General features: G+C 44.4%; 1 protein-coding gene across 1 annotated transcript in view; it reads left to right on the top strand.

Annotated features, from left to right (window-relative positions):
- MED12L (mediator complex subunit 12L) overlaps window positions 1-15,926 on the top strand; it is a 107,545-nt gene that overhangs the window by 3,235 nt on the left and 88,384 nt on the right. Inside the window, exons 2-10 of the mRNA XM_031555087.1 lie at window positions 2,561-2,665; window positions 3,996-4,187; window positions 5,530-5,689; window positions 8,819-8,988; window positions 9,689-9,799; window positions 10,194-10,463; window positions 12,211-12,360; window positions 12,911-13,010; window positions 13,578-13,714. Coding sequence (XP_031410947.1) covers window positions 2,561-2,665; window positions 3,996-4,187; window positions 5,530-5,689; window positions 8,819-8,988; window positions 9,689-9,799; window positions 10,194-10,463; window positions 12,211-12,360; window positions 12,911-13,010; window positions 13,578-13,714 — 1,395 coding nt within the window. The remainder of the gene's footprint in view (window positions 1-2,560; window positions 2,666-3,995; window positions 4,188-5,529; window positions 5,690-8,818; window positions 8,989-9,688; window positions 9,800-10,193; window positions 10,464-12,210; window positions 12,361-12,910; window positions 13,011-13,577; window positions 13,715-15,926) is intronic.

The following is a 15,926-nucleotide window of genomic DNA, read 5'->3' as shown; positions in this document are numbered from 1 at the left end:
GTGGTCCGGCCGGGCGGGTTCGTCGCTGCCTTCTTGGCCCGTCTGCTTTTGAGACCTCCGGAAAGCGGGAGGTTGAGGCCGATGGCTGACGGGCGTTATTCTGGCTGCGTTGGCAGCGGCCTGGGCTAACGCAGAGAAACGTGCGCGTTCCAGCCCTCTGCCGACCCTTGCGGCATCTCTGCCCGTTCTGCCCTCCAGCGTCTTTCTGCTTTTCGTCCTTATGCTGCTGAGCCTGTCGTGCTGAATAAAGTTGGCGATTAGAGCGGTTAGAAGTACTTTTGCAGTACGTGTCTCTGCGTGTGATCCTGGCCCGGCGCACAGGGCTGCTGTGAGCTGAGCCGCGGCTGTGTGGGACGGAGCCTCAGCGCAGGGCTGTGTGCGGCTTCCCTCAGCGCCGGCTGGGATCCAGGGGTACCGCTCCTCTGTGTGTGATAATTTCTTCTCCTCTTTTGAAGCACGGGTTGCTCGTCAGTCTGTAACTGCTGGGATACCTTCCAGGGGATCACTGCTCAGAACAAACCCGACATCCAGCAGTGTGGGCCCAGCCCAGGTGGGCTGTGTGGCCGCGGTCGCAGTGCGGGGCGCAGTCCTGGCCCTTCCTCGCAGGGCTGAGGTCTCGGCGGTGGCTGTGGCTGAAAGTGGGGCCTGCATGTGGGAGAGGCGTGGGGCAGAGATGGGGTCAGTGAGTGGATCTAAAAGGAACGGCTGCGTTCAGATCCGCTGCGCTCCTCTCACGAGTCTAATGTGAACTTTTAGGTTTCCCTCTGAAGGAAAGTTTTGGGGTCGGGGGGACAAAAATGTATTTGAAAAATTCTTCACTTTGACTCTCCCACAGTGGTAATAGAGCTCTGTACGTTGTCTGTTGGGTTTTTACCATCTGTCTGCGTGTTTATTTGGCTATTTAAATTTCAGAACCTTTTTAAGCCTCGATTGGTCTTGGTTGGACCCTTCTTGATGTTTGTGAAGAAGCTCGCTGTCCCTGCAGGAGCCAGGAGGGTCTGGCACACTGTGTGGAGCACACAGCATAGCGAGCGGCCGCGTCGTGCGGCATTCCTTGCTTGTCCTTGTGAAGGGACTTGCAAATCCAGCCAGGGGAAGGATACTTACTTAGCTGTGCTGCTGCTCTGTGTAGGGAGTTCTGCCTTCCACTGGGCCAGCTGCGCTGGAAAATAATGACCCTGTGCCATTAATGGGGTGAGCATGAGAGACATCAGGAGAGCTCCTGTAAGCATTCAGCTGAACTCTATGCATTGTGTTCCCAGGTGGTGTTATCTGTTTATTTGCTGGCTGGTGTTTGCGTTTGTAACTGTCCTGTGTTCCATGTTTAAAATTTCTGAGCCCCTGCTGAAGGCAGGAGAAGTTGTACTGATAATCAGAGCCAAATGTAAGAAAAAAAACAAAACGTTGCTGTGTTTGTGCTGTCAGCCCATCCCAGCTTGCTCCCACAGCAATGGTAGTTACAGCGGTAGGACATACGGCTCTCAGTTATTTTCAGTATGGTGATATCTAGACAGCTTTTTTCAGAAAAGGAAGAGTTTAAAGATAGCAGAACTGGGGTCATCTATGGATACGGCTCTAATAGTAACACAGATCTCCATCTGTTTGCCATTTACCTTTTATTTATTTGCTTATAATCTCTTTGATGGTTTTCATCTCTGCATTCATCTGTTTTCAAGGCTGTCTTGGGGATAGTGTGGGTGGAGGAGTGTTCCAGCACTTCTTGTTGATTTCATTTACAATTTAGATGAGGCTCGCTAACTTCCTAAACCCTAGAGAGCTGAAATTTCTTCTAAATACAGTGCTGTCTTCTATGTTACTCCCAAACTCTGTGAAAGTACCGAAAAGCAAAGCGTGTTGCGAAGCACAAGAAAGTAAAACGAATGTAAGCTTCTGGTTTGCTATTTTGGAGGATGCATGTTTTCATTCCAGTGAAATCCAATAAAGTTGCTACCTTCTTATTTTCTTTTGTCCTGTTTTGCTTGCTTGGTGGCATGGCAGATACTCTGTTTCCAGAGGTTACCCCACCATCATCTCGGGGATTGCTTTTATCCTGACCTTGCGGAGCTGGTGAAGCACCTTTGGGGCAGGTTTGCTGATGGGGGGTTCTGCCTTCTCTCAGGGAGGGCCAAAGTGAGCTCCCCAGCGTGTGCTCAGGCTGTGCTGCCTGCAGGCCCCCAGCTGCCCAAGCTCCCCGCAGCCCTGCTCTCTGACCCTGCTGCCTGACAGCGGGCCTCATGATGAGCCACGGACAGCCCGAGCGAGGAGATCAGGCCTTGGTTTCTGCTGCCTTCCCCTGGGCAGCAGTCCTCTTCCAGCAACACAGCTTGCGTCCTTATCGCATTATGGCCTTGAAGTCTGCAGGTAGGAGAAACTTAATGGGAACAGGGGAACGTGGTGTTTCTCCTCACTAAATTCGTGTGAACACGCAATACGTTTCAAGAGTCGTTCAGGTGCGAGGGCCTAGCAATCACATAAAACTTCTTTATAAAAACACGCTTCTCAGAATGATCTGACATGCTGAACCGTCATTTCGTTTTTCACCCTTCGACACTCTTTGCAGGACGAACTCACTGCGGTGAATGTAAAGCAAGGCTTCAGTAACCAGCCTGCCTTCTCTGGAGATGAGCATGGTTCTGCTAGAAACGTTGTCATCAACGCCTCTAAGGTAGGACAGGGCTTTTCAGTCTGAATGTGTTCACTTAACTTGCTCTTGACTGCTTTGCTTTCTAGTTGGAAGTCTTTGTGTTAAAGTTAATTACAGAATATAGGAACACTGTGCGGCGTTTCTGCTACCTGCTCTTATCAGTCTGCAGAGGAAAGCTGGCACACAAGTTGTCTGAAATCGTCTAAAAATGTTTTCTGACAAAGTAATTTTCTGCTGTTTGGTTCTTAAAATATGTAACGTATCATGGCTTATTGGAAAATGCAAATTTACTTCCACAGTGGTGCTCTTTTATTTTAGCAGAGAGTAAATCTGAAATGAGAAGTGATACAAGTAAATTACAAGGTTGTTATTGTTACTGTTGGGATGATAAAGAGTTTCGTGTTACATTCTTCTGGTTTTGTTTGTCTGGAGTTGCCACCTGCAAGTACTTACTGTCTGCTATTTTAATTAATCTTGTTTTGACTACTGAGCGTAGCTGAGAAGTCAAATAAAAATTCTCAAGGAATTGCTTACAGTTGTTTGGAAGAATTATCAAAATAAGTTCAGAATCTGCAAGTATACTTATTAGAAAATCGAATGTCTTATTCTTACTGGCAAGCCTGAAAATTAATTTCTATTGCAGTAACCTTGATATGCGAATGACCTTGCACAGCAATTCAAACCTTGCTTGGCTTTTTTTTTTTTTGCATGCTGCTTTGGGATTGAAACTGCTGGGGAGGGCAATCCTACTGTATTTTGCATTTGGAAGCTATGAAGTGGTAGTGCAGGCAGTGTTAGTAGGAGTCAGGACTCAGCAGCTTATCCAAATCGTGGCATTTTTGCCTGCTGTAACAGGTGATGGAAAGACAATGAATGCAATTCTTGTGACAGTAAGACTTGTTCCTAATAGAAGTGAAAACCAGGCATGTAGCCCATGGTGTGTTAGAATGCTGAAAAGAGGAATGCTCTGAGGCACTTGTAGGACATGCTGAGCCAGGCCCTAAGGCTGAGCTGCGCAGCTCTTGGTGTGATGTGGCTCAGGGGCTTTGCGGCCCAGTCGCTGGAAGTGGCAGCTGCGTCTCTGGTATCTTTGAGGCCTGGTCTCCTTTCCCTTGGTTTTGGTGTTCCGCAGCTTCTTTGCTGATCTCGTAGAAGTGTTGCAGGGGTACTTAGTGCCAGGAATCACCATCTTCTGTCTGCGAGGAATTAAAGTGCAATCTTATTAGATGGATAGCCTGCGCTAGGGTGATGGCTGCATCTACTGAGATGGAAGTCCCCTGTGCATTAATGTGCAGTAGAAGCTTGCTAACTGCTTGTCATATGTATGTTTATTTTTCTTTTTACCCACCAGATTGGCGCTTACTTCAGCAGCATATTAGCAGAAAAGCTAAAACTTAATACGTTCCAGGACACAGGGAAGAAGAAACCACAAGTAAATGCCAAAGACAACTACTGGCTGGTTACTGCTCGCTCTCAGAGTGCAATTCACAACTGGTTCACAGATTTAGCAGGAAGTAAACCACTGACTATTTTAGCAAAAAAGGTATGAGAGTACTGCTCCTATTTCTTGGGTGTTGAATTGTACTGAACTGGTCTAATAAGGATAAGGCTGTTTTCATAAAATACGTTTAAAGGTTTAGAGTTTAAGATATATCTGCTTTCAAAAAAGTAACTTTATGATTTATTATCCTTTGTGCCTTTTTTACTGAGGTAAGAGTAATGTGCAACTAATGAGATTTTGCCAGCAAAGAATAACATTGAGCTTTTAAATTTTATTCCTTGTCTTAGCATTCTGCAGTTCCTTAACAAAGAGGAGAATAAACTGAGCAATTTAATTTGAATCTAGAGGTCCCAAACACATGTGTTCATCCCACCAGTGAAGTGTAAGTAACTGGTTGATGAAGAACATGAGCTGCTTTGCCACCAGTAGGGTCACCAGCAAAACACACTTTTCTGTGGCAAGCATACTACTAATCCAGAGTTTGCCTTTAACCTTGTTAGGTGTTAACTTTATGGATAGAAGCACTACACAGATTTCTTTCATTGTTTATGCCTTAAAAAAACAAAAACAAAAATGGAGTTATGGGCATCTGAACAACGGTGTATTAAGCATGTTAAAAGCCCTGTGAAACTAACTGGGTAGAGTCCCTAGAGTGACCACAGAGGAGTCTTACTGAAAAGGATCTGTGCTTTGTTTGCTGCATCGATGCCCCTTTTTTCTCCAGGCATTTTGGTAGTGCAGCATTTGTGCCTCCAATCCCTTCTGTCTCCACTGGTTATGAAATGTCTTTTTCTCATATGTGTTGCTTTAACAATGCTTCTGGAAATTATGCTACCTTTGTGCAGAAGGGCTTGAGGATTGCTGTGACAGCATAGGGGGGTTTTCATCCTGAAGTCTTGTGGGACCAACCCTGTTCTGCATGTGGGCAGGTGTCACAGCTGGCCAGCTTGCTTCCCTGGCACACTCCATCGTTACAGGCTCTGAAGCAGAGGCGTTGAAGATACAGACGGCATCTGTGTAACTGAACTCTTAACCAAAATCTTGATCTATCTTTATTTTCCAGAAGTTCTGAGGATCAGCTTGCAGAACTCTTCTGCACTTTGGATGTCCTTGGCAGAATTGAGAGGTTTGCTAGTGGCCCTGTAGGCATCTCAAAGCTGGGAAAGGACGTTACTAGGTGTAACCTTGGGAAAGTGTGGGGTAGTTCTTTTGTATTGTCAAGTCTCTTTGTATGTGTCTAGACAGCGGGTTTTGTCTAGAGGCTTCCCTGGTTGATGAAGAGATCTGCTGCTGTCCTGGCAGTTAGCAGGGGAGGCCAGGGCTAACCTGCAGATGCTACTGCTGTTTGCACAGTGCTATAACTTGCTTCCTTGTTTCATTCCAGGTTCCAATTCTCAGTAAAAAAGAAGATGTTTTTGCTTACTTAGCAAAATATTCTGTACCACTGCTGCGAGCAGCATGGCTGGTCAAAATGACATGTGCCTACTATGCTGCCATTTCTGAAGCTAAAATCAAGAAACGCCAGGCCACTGATCCAAATACTGGTAAGTAAACAGCTCTGATATCTAAATGTGTTGTGATAGCTGAAAGGACCTGCTACTCTTCGCTGCATCAGTGCTACTTAATGCCTGTGCAATTAGAAATGCTTTTTAATCGGTTTTGCTTAGAACTGTGTGTCAAAGAGTACAAAGAGCCGTGCAGCACAACTACTGCCCCACTGGCTCATTCTCCTCCCAGCTGATTTCTCCCTCAGTCTCCAAGCACAGTGTCTTAGGAGTTGGCTGTGCTGTGTCTTAACCACTGATCCCAGCCTCTGGTGGGGGGGCAGGTGTGGCAAAAGCTGTGCTAAGTGGTACCCAGGAGTAATCTGAGCTGCTGATTTAGAAAGCCTGAAACAAGATGCTAATTTCAAACGTTAGTGGCAGTGCGTGTATTTTAAGTACTGATGGTAAATGGTGCTCTCTGACACCAGGAAGCCGGCCAAACCATGAGCACCTCTAAGGGACAAAAGATACCCTAATATTACCAAACTGCTCCCATAGTTCTTGTACACTATCTACAGCTTTTCCACTGCTTGGAATGAACTTTTTCCTCTTTTGTTCTTAAAGCATCTGTGATCAGATGCTGTTTTGCAGCATCTCCATACTGCTGTGAGAGATGTCTGCATCTTTCTACCAACTCATCTGTTGTTTCTGCCACTTCGATTTGTTTTTTATTTTTGTTTTTAGGCTTGTAACATTCATTTTCACTTTGAGTTTCTAAATAAAGCCCCAAAACCATCTTCTAGCAAGCACTTTCAGTTTATTCTTTGCTATAGTTTTAATTAAAAAAAAAAAAAAGTCTGTTGACAGAGAGCAAGGGGGGAGGCAGTCTGTGTTTGCCCCACGCAGCACCAGAACAACTGCCCAGAATGTCATGGCATGTGGGTATGGCAGGCTGCTGTGCTGCAGTGAGGTCAGTGAGGTTTGATGGGGGATTGGCATTGCTCCCTGCTCCCTCGTGCTGCTGCTCCTGCTGACAGGGGGTGAATTGTATCTCAGTGATTTTGGAACAACTTAGCAGGACTCCATCTTTCCTACTCTCAGCTTCACCTTCTGTCCTTCACACAGGGCTTTGTACCAAGAGATTCTGAAACAGACTTTTCCTTCCCCTTCCTTTCTTTAAAAATGGGAGAGGTGGAGTCCTTGTGGTGTGGTTTTCTGCTGAATACAATGCGTTTGTCCCTTCCTCAGATGTATGGGGTGGCAGCAGTACTGACAGGCTTTCTCGTGCACATCCATCTGCACGGCTTCCCTGGTCCTGCACTTGCTTCAGAGCGTGCCCTGTTGTAGGATGGGAGGGAGTCAGTGGCAGTCAGTGAGCCTCCGTGCTCCTGCAGGTTGTGTGCCTGCAGCTGAGCAGCACTGCGTGGCGGGGCGGGCAGCCAGTAGCTGCAGGTGCTGCTTCTCTTTGTAAAGGACTTGGCCTGGCTGTTCTGTGTGTAAGCCTGTAGCATGGCCTGTGAGCCAGGTTAGGTTATTTGGGGTCCCTGGGGATGTAATTCGATGTGTGTTATTGTGTGTTCCTTGACATTCCCCATGAAGCTCTAGATCTGTGCTGTAGGGAGCAGAAAGGTGGTTGTGTTGTGATGTTTCTAACTCAGCAGTACAGAGATATTGGTAATTGTTTTGTGAGAATTTTTCTTTCATATTCTGACATGAAAACAAGTGTGATGTGGTGGATTCAGAATTGTTTCTCCAAAAGTGAGTGAATGTTTGAAGTAATGTAGCTAAACAGGTGTATGAAAGCACTAAAACCCACTAACTTCATGCACAAATTTCAGATTAGGTTAGAAAAGCATTTAATATCTTTTCTACATATGTTGACAGAACTGCCAATTACAAATTCAAAGGGGAATAGAAGGAGGGGAGTAGCTGAGATCTGAGCTGGATAGATATCGGTGAACAGAGCCGAGTCTGAGTTGTGTTCCTGTAACTCTGACAGTGAGCAAGTTCAGGTTGTCAAAGAAATTGCATTATTCATTCATAAAAGAGCTCATCTGAAATATGCTGCATGCAGGCTACGTGCAACTCCATCAGATGTTTGGGAGATATTAACAGAAATCTCTGGCTGTTCCAGTTACTCTGTTCAGAGAATGCCTTCCTTACCATTTTGTTTTTTCCAAAGCTTTATGTATATGTTCAAGCAAGTTTGCCTTTTTCACCAATTTCTCTGCTATCCTAAATATAAAAGCACTTCTGAAGTGTAGAGAAAAGCTGATAGCTTTTGATGGGTTCGTATGTTTGACAAACAGCACCCAGTGGTTATCTGTCATAAAGCAGAGCTAATGAGTTGCACTTGCAGACCTCTGCACTGTCTTGATCAGGATGACCTGAAAGGCTGCCTCTGAATTTGTGCGTTCTCATCACAGTCAAAATCCAGAGGAGTTGTCCCTTTCAGAGTGTCACTTTCTTCTCCCAGGCAACAAACAGGACCCGAGGAAATGGCCACAAGTTGTACCAGAGGAGGTTTAGGTTAGACATAAGGCAGAACTTTTTCTCTCGGTGGTCAGGCACTGCAGTGGCTGCCCAGGGAGGTGGGCAGTCGCCGTCCCCGGCAGCGTTCAGGAGGCGTCTGGGTGAGGAGCTGCGAGGTCTGGTTTGGTGCTTGTGGGAGCAGTGGTGATGGGAGGGCGGTTGGACTGGATGATCTTAGAGGTCGTTTCCAACCTTGTGATTCTATGATTCTGTGTAGAGAGGGCAGTGTTATATCCTAGTGCTTGTGCAAAGTCCTGCTCTTTTTTTTTTTGGCTGGTTTTGAAGGAGGGGGGAAGAGGGGAATAAATTCTGGAAGGAAGGAAGTACTGAAGTATATTTATCTGTTCCAAGGCTATTCAGAGGCTGAAGGCTGAACTCTGATGAAAGAGACAGGTGATTCCCTAAAGACATGGCTTGTCTGTGTGCTCGTACATCACGCTGAGCTAGCAGGCTGCTAAACACTTGACAGTATGTGTGCTTTGAGAGCAGTGCACAGGGGGGGCACATAAAACTCCTGTTAATTCACAGTGGGTGCTGCATTATGCGACTGTGTGTTAATATTTTGGATAAATACTTTTCAACATAAATTTGTTATGATTCTCACTGAGACAGAAACATTTTATCATCTGAAGTGTTCATTGTAAACTTATTTTGTAGAATGGACTCAAGTTATAACCAGATACCTTCGAGAGCAGCTGGCAAAGGTTGCAGAGTTTTATCATGTGACTTCCAGCCAAGGCAACAGCTCTGTAGTGATGCCTCAAGAGATGGAACAGGCCTTGAAGCAGTGGGAATATAATGAAAAACTGTCCTTTTATATGTTTCAGGTAATACTTTAGGAAATGCATGGATTTTTTTTTACATCACCATTTTTAGAAAGTTGCTTTTTAGATATTACTGGTAATTTGTGTTGTAAAACTAGAATAAATTTTAAATGCTAATTCATTTTAATGATTTGCTAGCTGAAAAAACTTTGATTTGCTTAGCATGCTTGAGTGTTATTGCAGTAATGTTCTCAATTATTCCCTTTCTTCCTGTATTATCCCATCTTTTAAGGGTGCATTTAATGACTGTGAGCCAGGCTCTGGTCACAATGGAGCACGAAGCCTTGGGTGCTAGAGTGGTGATCTGGCTGTTGAGCTCCACGTTTTAGCCCATACTCACCTTTGCAGACTGCCAGGACTGCACCTGGGGTCCTCAGCCTCACAGCCTTCAGCTGAAGAGATTGTGCCTTTGTGAAAGCAGGAGTCCCGAGGGATACTGTTGCCTCAGCGTTGTCTGAGCTCGAGCAGTGGTGCTGGTGTTTGAGGCCTCCAGGGCTGAGTACTGCTTGTATAGAAGTAATGCTGAGTCCTGGTCACAGCTGTCTGCCCACGGGGCTGCCATAACGGTGTTTGGTAGGGCGGTGTGCGAGGGTCCTGGTAGCTGCTGTGAGCAATGAGAGTTAGACCAGAAATGAAATAAAACTTGTAGTTACACACTAGTGCTCCCAGCTAACAAGTGATGTGTTGTTTAAAATCCTTTAAGGAAGGAATGCTTGAGAGACACGAGTACTTGACGTGGATACTGGATGTTTTGGAAAAAATCAGACCTGCTGATGACGACATTCTTAAGCTGGTGCTGCCGCTCGTGTTGCAGGTATGTGTGTGTTTTAAAGCTGTGTAATTTACACAATCAATGGAAGCATGACCCATATGTGTTAAATGATTCTAGTAGTTGTAGTGTTAAAATCAATGTGAGCGTTTTTACTCGAAACATTTAGGGAAACATTTTGCACGATCTAGGTTTGAAATGTATAGGTATCATTACAGATTTCATGCCTTATAATCCTTCTTAACTGAAATTGGTAGGAAGACTCCTGTTCCGCAACTGGTCCTGCAAAACAGATGGAATTTTTAAGGGACAAGAGTATAGATTTGCATTTTGGGTACTCTCTTGTGATCCCTTCTACTTTGTGCATATTGATTGTTAATTAAAATGAAGATGTGAGGGAGGCAGTCTGGTAAATGATGTTCTTTTGTTTTAATTTCAGTATTCAGAAGAGTTTGTTCAGTCAGCCTACCTGTCCCGCCGCCTTGCTTATTTCTGCGCCAGACGCCTGTCGTTGCTGCTGAGCGACGGCGCCAGCCTTGCAGCTGCACATTCTCCCCACATGATTATTGCACCAAGTAACCCTGCTCTGGCAGCGCCGAGTCCGACTGCGCCCGGCCCTGTGCTGAGCCCCGTGCAGCTCTCCTGCTCAGATTTCCTCTCCTGCCCACAGCACCGTCCGCTGGTGTACGGGCTGAGTTGCATGCTGCAGGTAGGCCAAAGCTTTGTCGCCCTTTGTTTTTGAGGCCGCAACCGTTGAGTTTCTTGGAAAACTGTATGTCTGGGTCTGACGAGGCGCACTGGCTGTGGTTTGAAATGCGGCTGCATCAGGTAAACAAGAGCACTGTGGACGTGGAGGTAGCAGGAGGAATCCTAGCCGCTGCCTGAGGTGTGCTTGTGGAGGCGTCTGGGGGAGCCGGTGCTGCACTTGTGTGTCTGCAGCGCTGCCTCACGAGGGAGCAGCTCTGCCACAGGAGCGGCACAGCCGTCCCCTGGAGCAGTGTTAGTGGCTGCAGTAACGCTCTGTGCAGTGCTTTCATCAGCGGGGAGCTTGCTCGTTCCTGGCAGACCCCATCTGTCCCTGCTGGGAGCAGCTGGGCTGAAGACAGCGCCTCACTGACTCCTGCAAGCCTTGGACTTCGGCGGTTTCCTTGCTTCCTCCAGGTTGTCCTGGGTGCCTGGTGCCACTATGGGCAGCAGGGTTACAAAAGTTTTGTTGCCTTCACAACCTGCTCAGTTTTCAGGACTGTGGATCAGAAGAAACTGTTTACTTGCACTTATTGATTGGTGGTGGCAGGTTTGTAGAGAGCACACCAGGAGTGTGCTGATGATCGTGGGACCACAGAGCTGCAGGATGGGCAGTGCAGTGGGACCTTTTGAGATCAGGTGGCTATCCCCCCTGCTTAGGCAAGGTCAGCCAGGGCAGACTGTCCAGGACTGTTGCCAGTTGGGTTTTGAGTATCTCCTCCACGTCTCTGGGCACCTTCCTCCAGTGGTGGGCAGCTCCCTGTCACAGGGCTGCTTCTGTCTCACACAGCTTTACAGCTTTAGCTTTAGCAGCTTTACAGCTTTCCTCTGATAACAGCACAGAGGATAATCTTTCTGTTCATCCTGTACTATTTGTTTTTTTCCTCCTTGTGTGTGTGTGATCTTTGTGTTTTTTCCCCACCCCTTTTTTTTTGCACTACCAAGCAGGTCCATAGGATGGCCCTGATGCAGACAAGCTCTCCAGCTTTTTAACAGTGTTTTTCTGGGCAATCTTTTTGCTAAGGTGCTGCTTTGAAGGCCAAATTTGGACCGGGAGAACTTCCAAACAAATTTTGCAGCAGCTTCAAAGATAAAAAAATCAATCATATGAGGCAACTTCTATCACTTTGGATGATATTTAAGGTCTGACCCAAAAGCACCAAAGCTTTCTGCTTTTGCTCTGCACAGCTCTAGATGCTGCAGATTAATAGGTACTCAGTGGTAAGCCACTGCAGAAGGACCCTCTTGAAGCCTGTCAATGCAATGTCTCTCTTTTGAAGTAAATGTTAAGTTTCTGGTGTATTTCAGTGTTTCGTGTTTTAGAACTTGGCAGAAGTATTCATTCTTGTCTCTTAAATTTTAATTTTTCATATGTAGCTTCTTTCTGAAAGCTGAATACCAAAATGACTTACTTTTTTCTAAGACTCATTCACATTTCATGGAGAGGATCTGTCTGGGATTAACTTTTGTTGATGCTCTTTGGTGGCATTATAAAGGCAACAGAAATGAGAATTGAGAGTGCATATATTTAAATACAATTTTTAATAATGAGGGAGGAAAGTAACATAGCAACTGAATTTCCTCAGTGTGTGTGTGGACTTGTCTTTTGTTTCTTTCTCTGTAATTGACCAAAATGATTCTAGCTCTCTTATTGTTGGTATTGTTGGTCTTGTCTATCACACACTACTTGTGTTTTGTACTATTGCTTGCAGACTATAACTCTTTGTTGCCCAAGTGCCTTGGTGTGGAATTATTCCACGAATGAAAATAAGAATGTTAATCCTGGCTCACCCCTGGATTTACTTCAAGTTGCTCCATCTAGTTTACCTATGCCAGGTGGAAATTCAACATTTAATCAGCAGGTAAACTTTTTTAATGTTGAGATAAATAAGATCTGTTCTATATCCCAAGAAGTGATTGCGTTCATGACTGCAGCTAGAGGTGTAGTTATTAATGTAGTTCAACTTCTAAGACTAGCACTGTGCAAGTTCCTGATGACCTTAGTTTGTATGTCAGTCAGACACTGATTTTTGTGAAAATATCAGTAGTTTTACTTACGTTCAGATGTTTTCAGTTATCAAACAGAAATTACTTTAAGATGTGAAGTGGCAAATAAGAGGAGGTGTATCATATCATATCGTGAGCTGTGACTTTTCACATTGGAGGTTAAATTCAGATTGGAAATAAACTTCTGCTGGGTTGAACTTAAGTAAAAGAAGTTTTATTGTACCAGAAGATACTTAACAGATAAAAGCCTTTGAACCAAACGTGCTTTAGTTTGTTGTTACCAAGTATAGGGAATGCTGTAGAACATCATAAGATACCTTCCTCCTACTGAGGAACCCGTCTCAAGCTTGAAATGAAAATTGAGACTTTCTACTGCTAGCTAATTAGTAACTACCTCATTTACAGGTTCGGGCAAAGATCTATGAAGTAGAACAGCAGATAAAACAAAGAGGTCGTGCTGTGGAGGTGCGGTGGTCTTTTGACAAGTGCCAAGAATCAGCTGCAGGTAAGGCAAGACGTAGTGAAGTAAGTGTTGGGAGTCTTAGGGTTAGCATCTGTTCTTTTTCTTTGAGTATAAACCTGTTGCACCGTGATTCATTGCAGTAATAGAGCATTTCTCCACCTGCACCTCAGTTCTTGGACTAGTGAAATCACATTAACATGAAAATGTTGAGTAGAAGCTAAGAATTCAGGTTTGGACTTGGTTACCTCTGGCTCCTGGAATAGCTGGATACCTAGGTGAGAAAGGTTTGAGAAATAGTTTGTTTTCTGCACAGATAAGGGATAAGTAGGAAAGAGACTGGCTGGAAATTTGCATATAGAGCATACAAGTTAGAAAATATGCAGTTACTCTTTGGTGTGAGTACTGGAACTTTCATTTCCATGACAAAAATAAGTGAGTAGGTAGCAGTCAGGCTATTGAGGGTCTGAGTAGCTGCCTCACAGTGAAATAAACATCAAATGCCATCTTCTGCTCCCCTAATGCTGATAACTGTAGTGTCCAGTAATGCCTGAAATCCCACAGTGTCATCTTATTTAAACTTTTTCTTTCCCCTCTGACTCCTGTATCTAGGGGTGACCATCAGCCGAGTTCTGCACACCTTAGAAGTGTTGGATCGACATTGTTTTGACAGATCAGATTCCAGCAATTCAATGGAGACGCTTTATCATAAGATTTTCTGGGCAAACCAGAATAAAGATAACCAAGAGGTAATGGCTATATTCTCTTCTCACTGCCTAATCTGTAGACAGTGGATTTTATTCTTACTTGTGAGAACTGCATGCGCACATGTATGAAACCGATACAACAGCTGTGTATTTTCACAGGGTGTTTTTCTCATTTACTATTCAAAATTTCATTTATTAGAAGTAAGCAGCTCTTTGTTATTATAATGTAATTCTTAAGTGGATGGTCTCTTGAATACTGTCCTGAATTAGGTAAAATATCCACACCTTTTATATCCGTTGCAGAAAGTTGCATATCAGTAGCTTTTAGAATATTTTAGTGTATTTGAAATTGTGTACTTTTATTTTTCCCTGTGCTTCCAGGACTGTGTTCACAGATCATAAAAATCTTTATCAGAAGTCTTTAACATTTTTAACTGCAGTCTGCACAGTGCAGCTGGCAGTGTCACTGGGTCTATGTGTAACATTGGATTTCTGAGTTAACTTGGAAATTGTTTGGGGGAAAAGAAACAGCTTTAACAGCACATTAATAAAGTAAAATTTCAAGGTGGAAAATACCAGTGAATCTGTCATAGTTGCTTATGTTAATGTTGTAAAAGCTTTTTGGCAAAGTGTTTTATTTAATATACCCATTTTCTTGTTTGTGATGGTATGTTCTTGGTATTCATAATTTGAGACTGTTGCTCAGAAACATTGTGTAATAATTATTAATCAGTGGTGTAGTGACTGCTGAGATAAACAAAGAATGTTGGTGACAGGGAGATAGGATCTCTTTGGAAATATTTCTGGACAGATACACCTGTGAAGCAGCTCAGAACTGGCAGGTAGGTGTGAAAGACAAGGCAGGATTGTGTTTGTATTTCAGACATGCTGTTAGATTGTGAGAGAGAAAATACAGCCATCTCATGGCAGCAACAATGTGAGTAATTTGAGTCATCTGTTCTGGGCCAGACCTTTCTTGGACATGAAGTTTCCACGTTTTTTCAAGTTTAATCCCCTGCAGTCTCACTCAAAGCCATAACAATCTTTGAATTACATGGTACATAGCAGCGTTTTGCATGTCATGTAGTTTTGAAATTATTATGCATGTCTATGTTGCAATGTTAGCTTCTCTGATAGATTTTATAATACACATTTCATCATCACAGTTTTTATTGTGTAGCTGAAATAAAATCCTGGTCCATTCTGGCTTTTTTCACTCTTTCATGGAAGAAAGGATAACTTGTATGGTTTCTGTATCGAGTTTTAAATCCCTTTGTCGTTTCATGCTGTGGTCAGATTTGTTCTGTTTTGTGTCTCTTTCCTTCTTACTTTCTGCTTTTGAGAAGGCTTTTCTAACTTCAACTGCAATTATATTCCCAGAATGTTTCTTCATGTTCCAAAGCACAGTATCGGTAGTGTGTGTTCTGAAAGTACAGCGATTGCTCTGTTCTGTTCTTGCTGTCAGTTGTTGGCTATTATTACCCCTTTTTTCTGCTACTTTATGACCTGAAGTTGGGTTGCCTTGAAAACACGCCTGCTGTGGCCCCTGAGCAGCTCTCTTGAAGCTCTGGTACCAAACACCTTTATGAGATCTGTCTGGTTAATTTACTGCCAGTCTTCTAATGACATAATCATTTACTCTGAGGTGGAGAATGCTGAGCTGTAATAAAACATGATCATGCAGAATTGGTGATGTCCCTGTGTTTGCAGAAGAGCTGTAGGAAAGCAGATAAGATTTTTGATATATATATGCATGTATGTATGCATGTATATATTTTTTTTCTGAGAGAAGAAAACTCTGAATGTTTCAGTAGTACTTTGCTGGTTTGGGCCTAGGTATGAGACGAAGCGCTCACGTTGTCTATAGCTTCGGATGCCCTCTGGAGCGTTCGAGTCGCCTGTCCTGAGGTTAACATCTGGCTGCCAGAGGCTGCCTGGTGTTGCTGAGCGCCTGACCTACGGAACAGAGGCTCTACTTTGGTGCCTGCACTTGGGAGGTTGCGTTCAGGCTCCCTGGTGCAGCTGCTCCCTCCTCCCCGCGGCGCGGTCAGGTCCTGGGGGCAGAGCAAGGCCTCCGGCCGCGTGTCTGAGTGCCTCCTGCCAGGCTGTGCTGCAGGCTGGAAATGAGCACATTCCCACGTGAAATGCTGTGTTTCCTTTCTTTTTTAAACCTACTCCCTTCCCACTTCATGAGTTTAGGCTGTTTTTCCTAGGAAGACAATGTCGTAATTTCAGAGGTCACATGCGTGCTGCC

The sequence above is a fragment of the Meleagris gallopavo genome, chromosome 11, assembly GCF_000146605.3.
Source record: "Meleagris gallopavo isolate NT-WF06-2002-E0010 breed Aviagen turkey brand Nicholas breeding stock chromosome 11, Turkey_5.1, whole genome shotgun sequence".
NCBI lineage: Eukaryota > Metazoa > Chordata > Aves > Galliformes > Phasianidae > Meleagris > Meleagris gallopavo.
The sequence above is the reverse complement of the archived record's forward strand: the minus strand, read 5'-3'. Positions and strand labels throughout refer to the sequence as shown.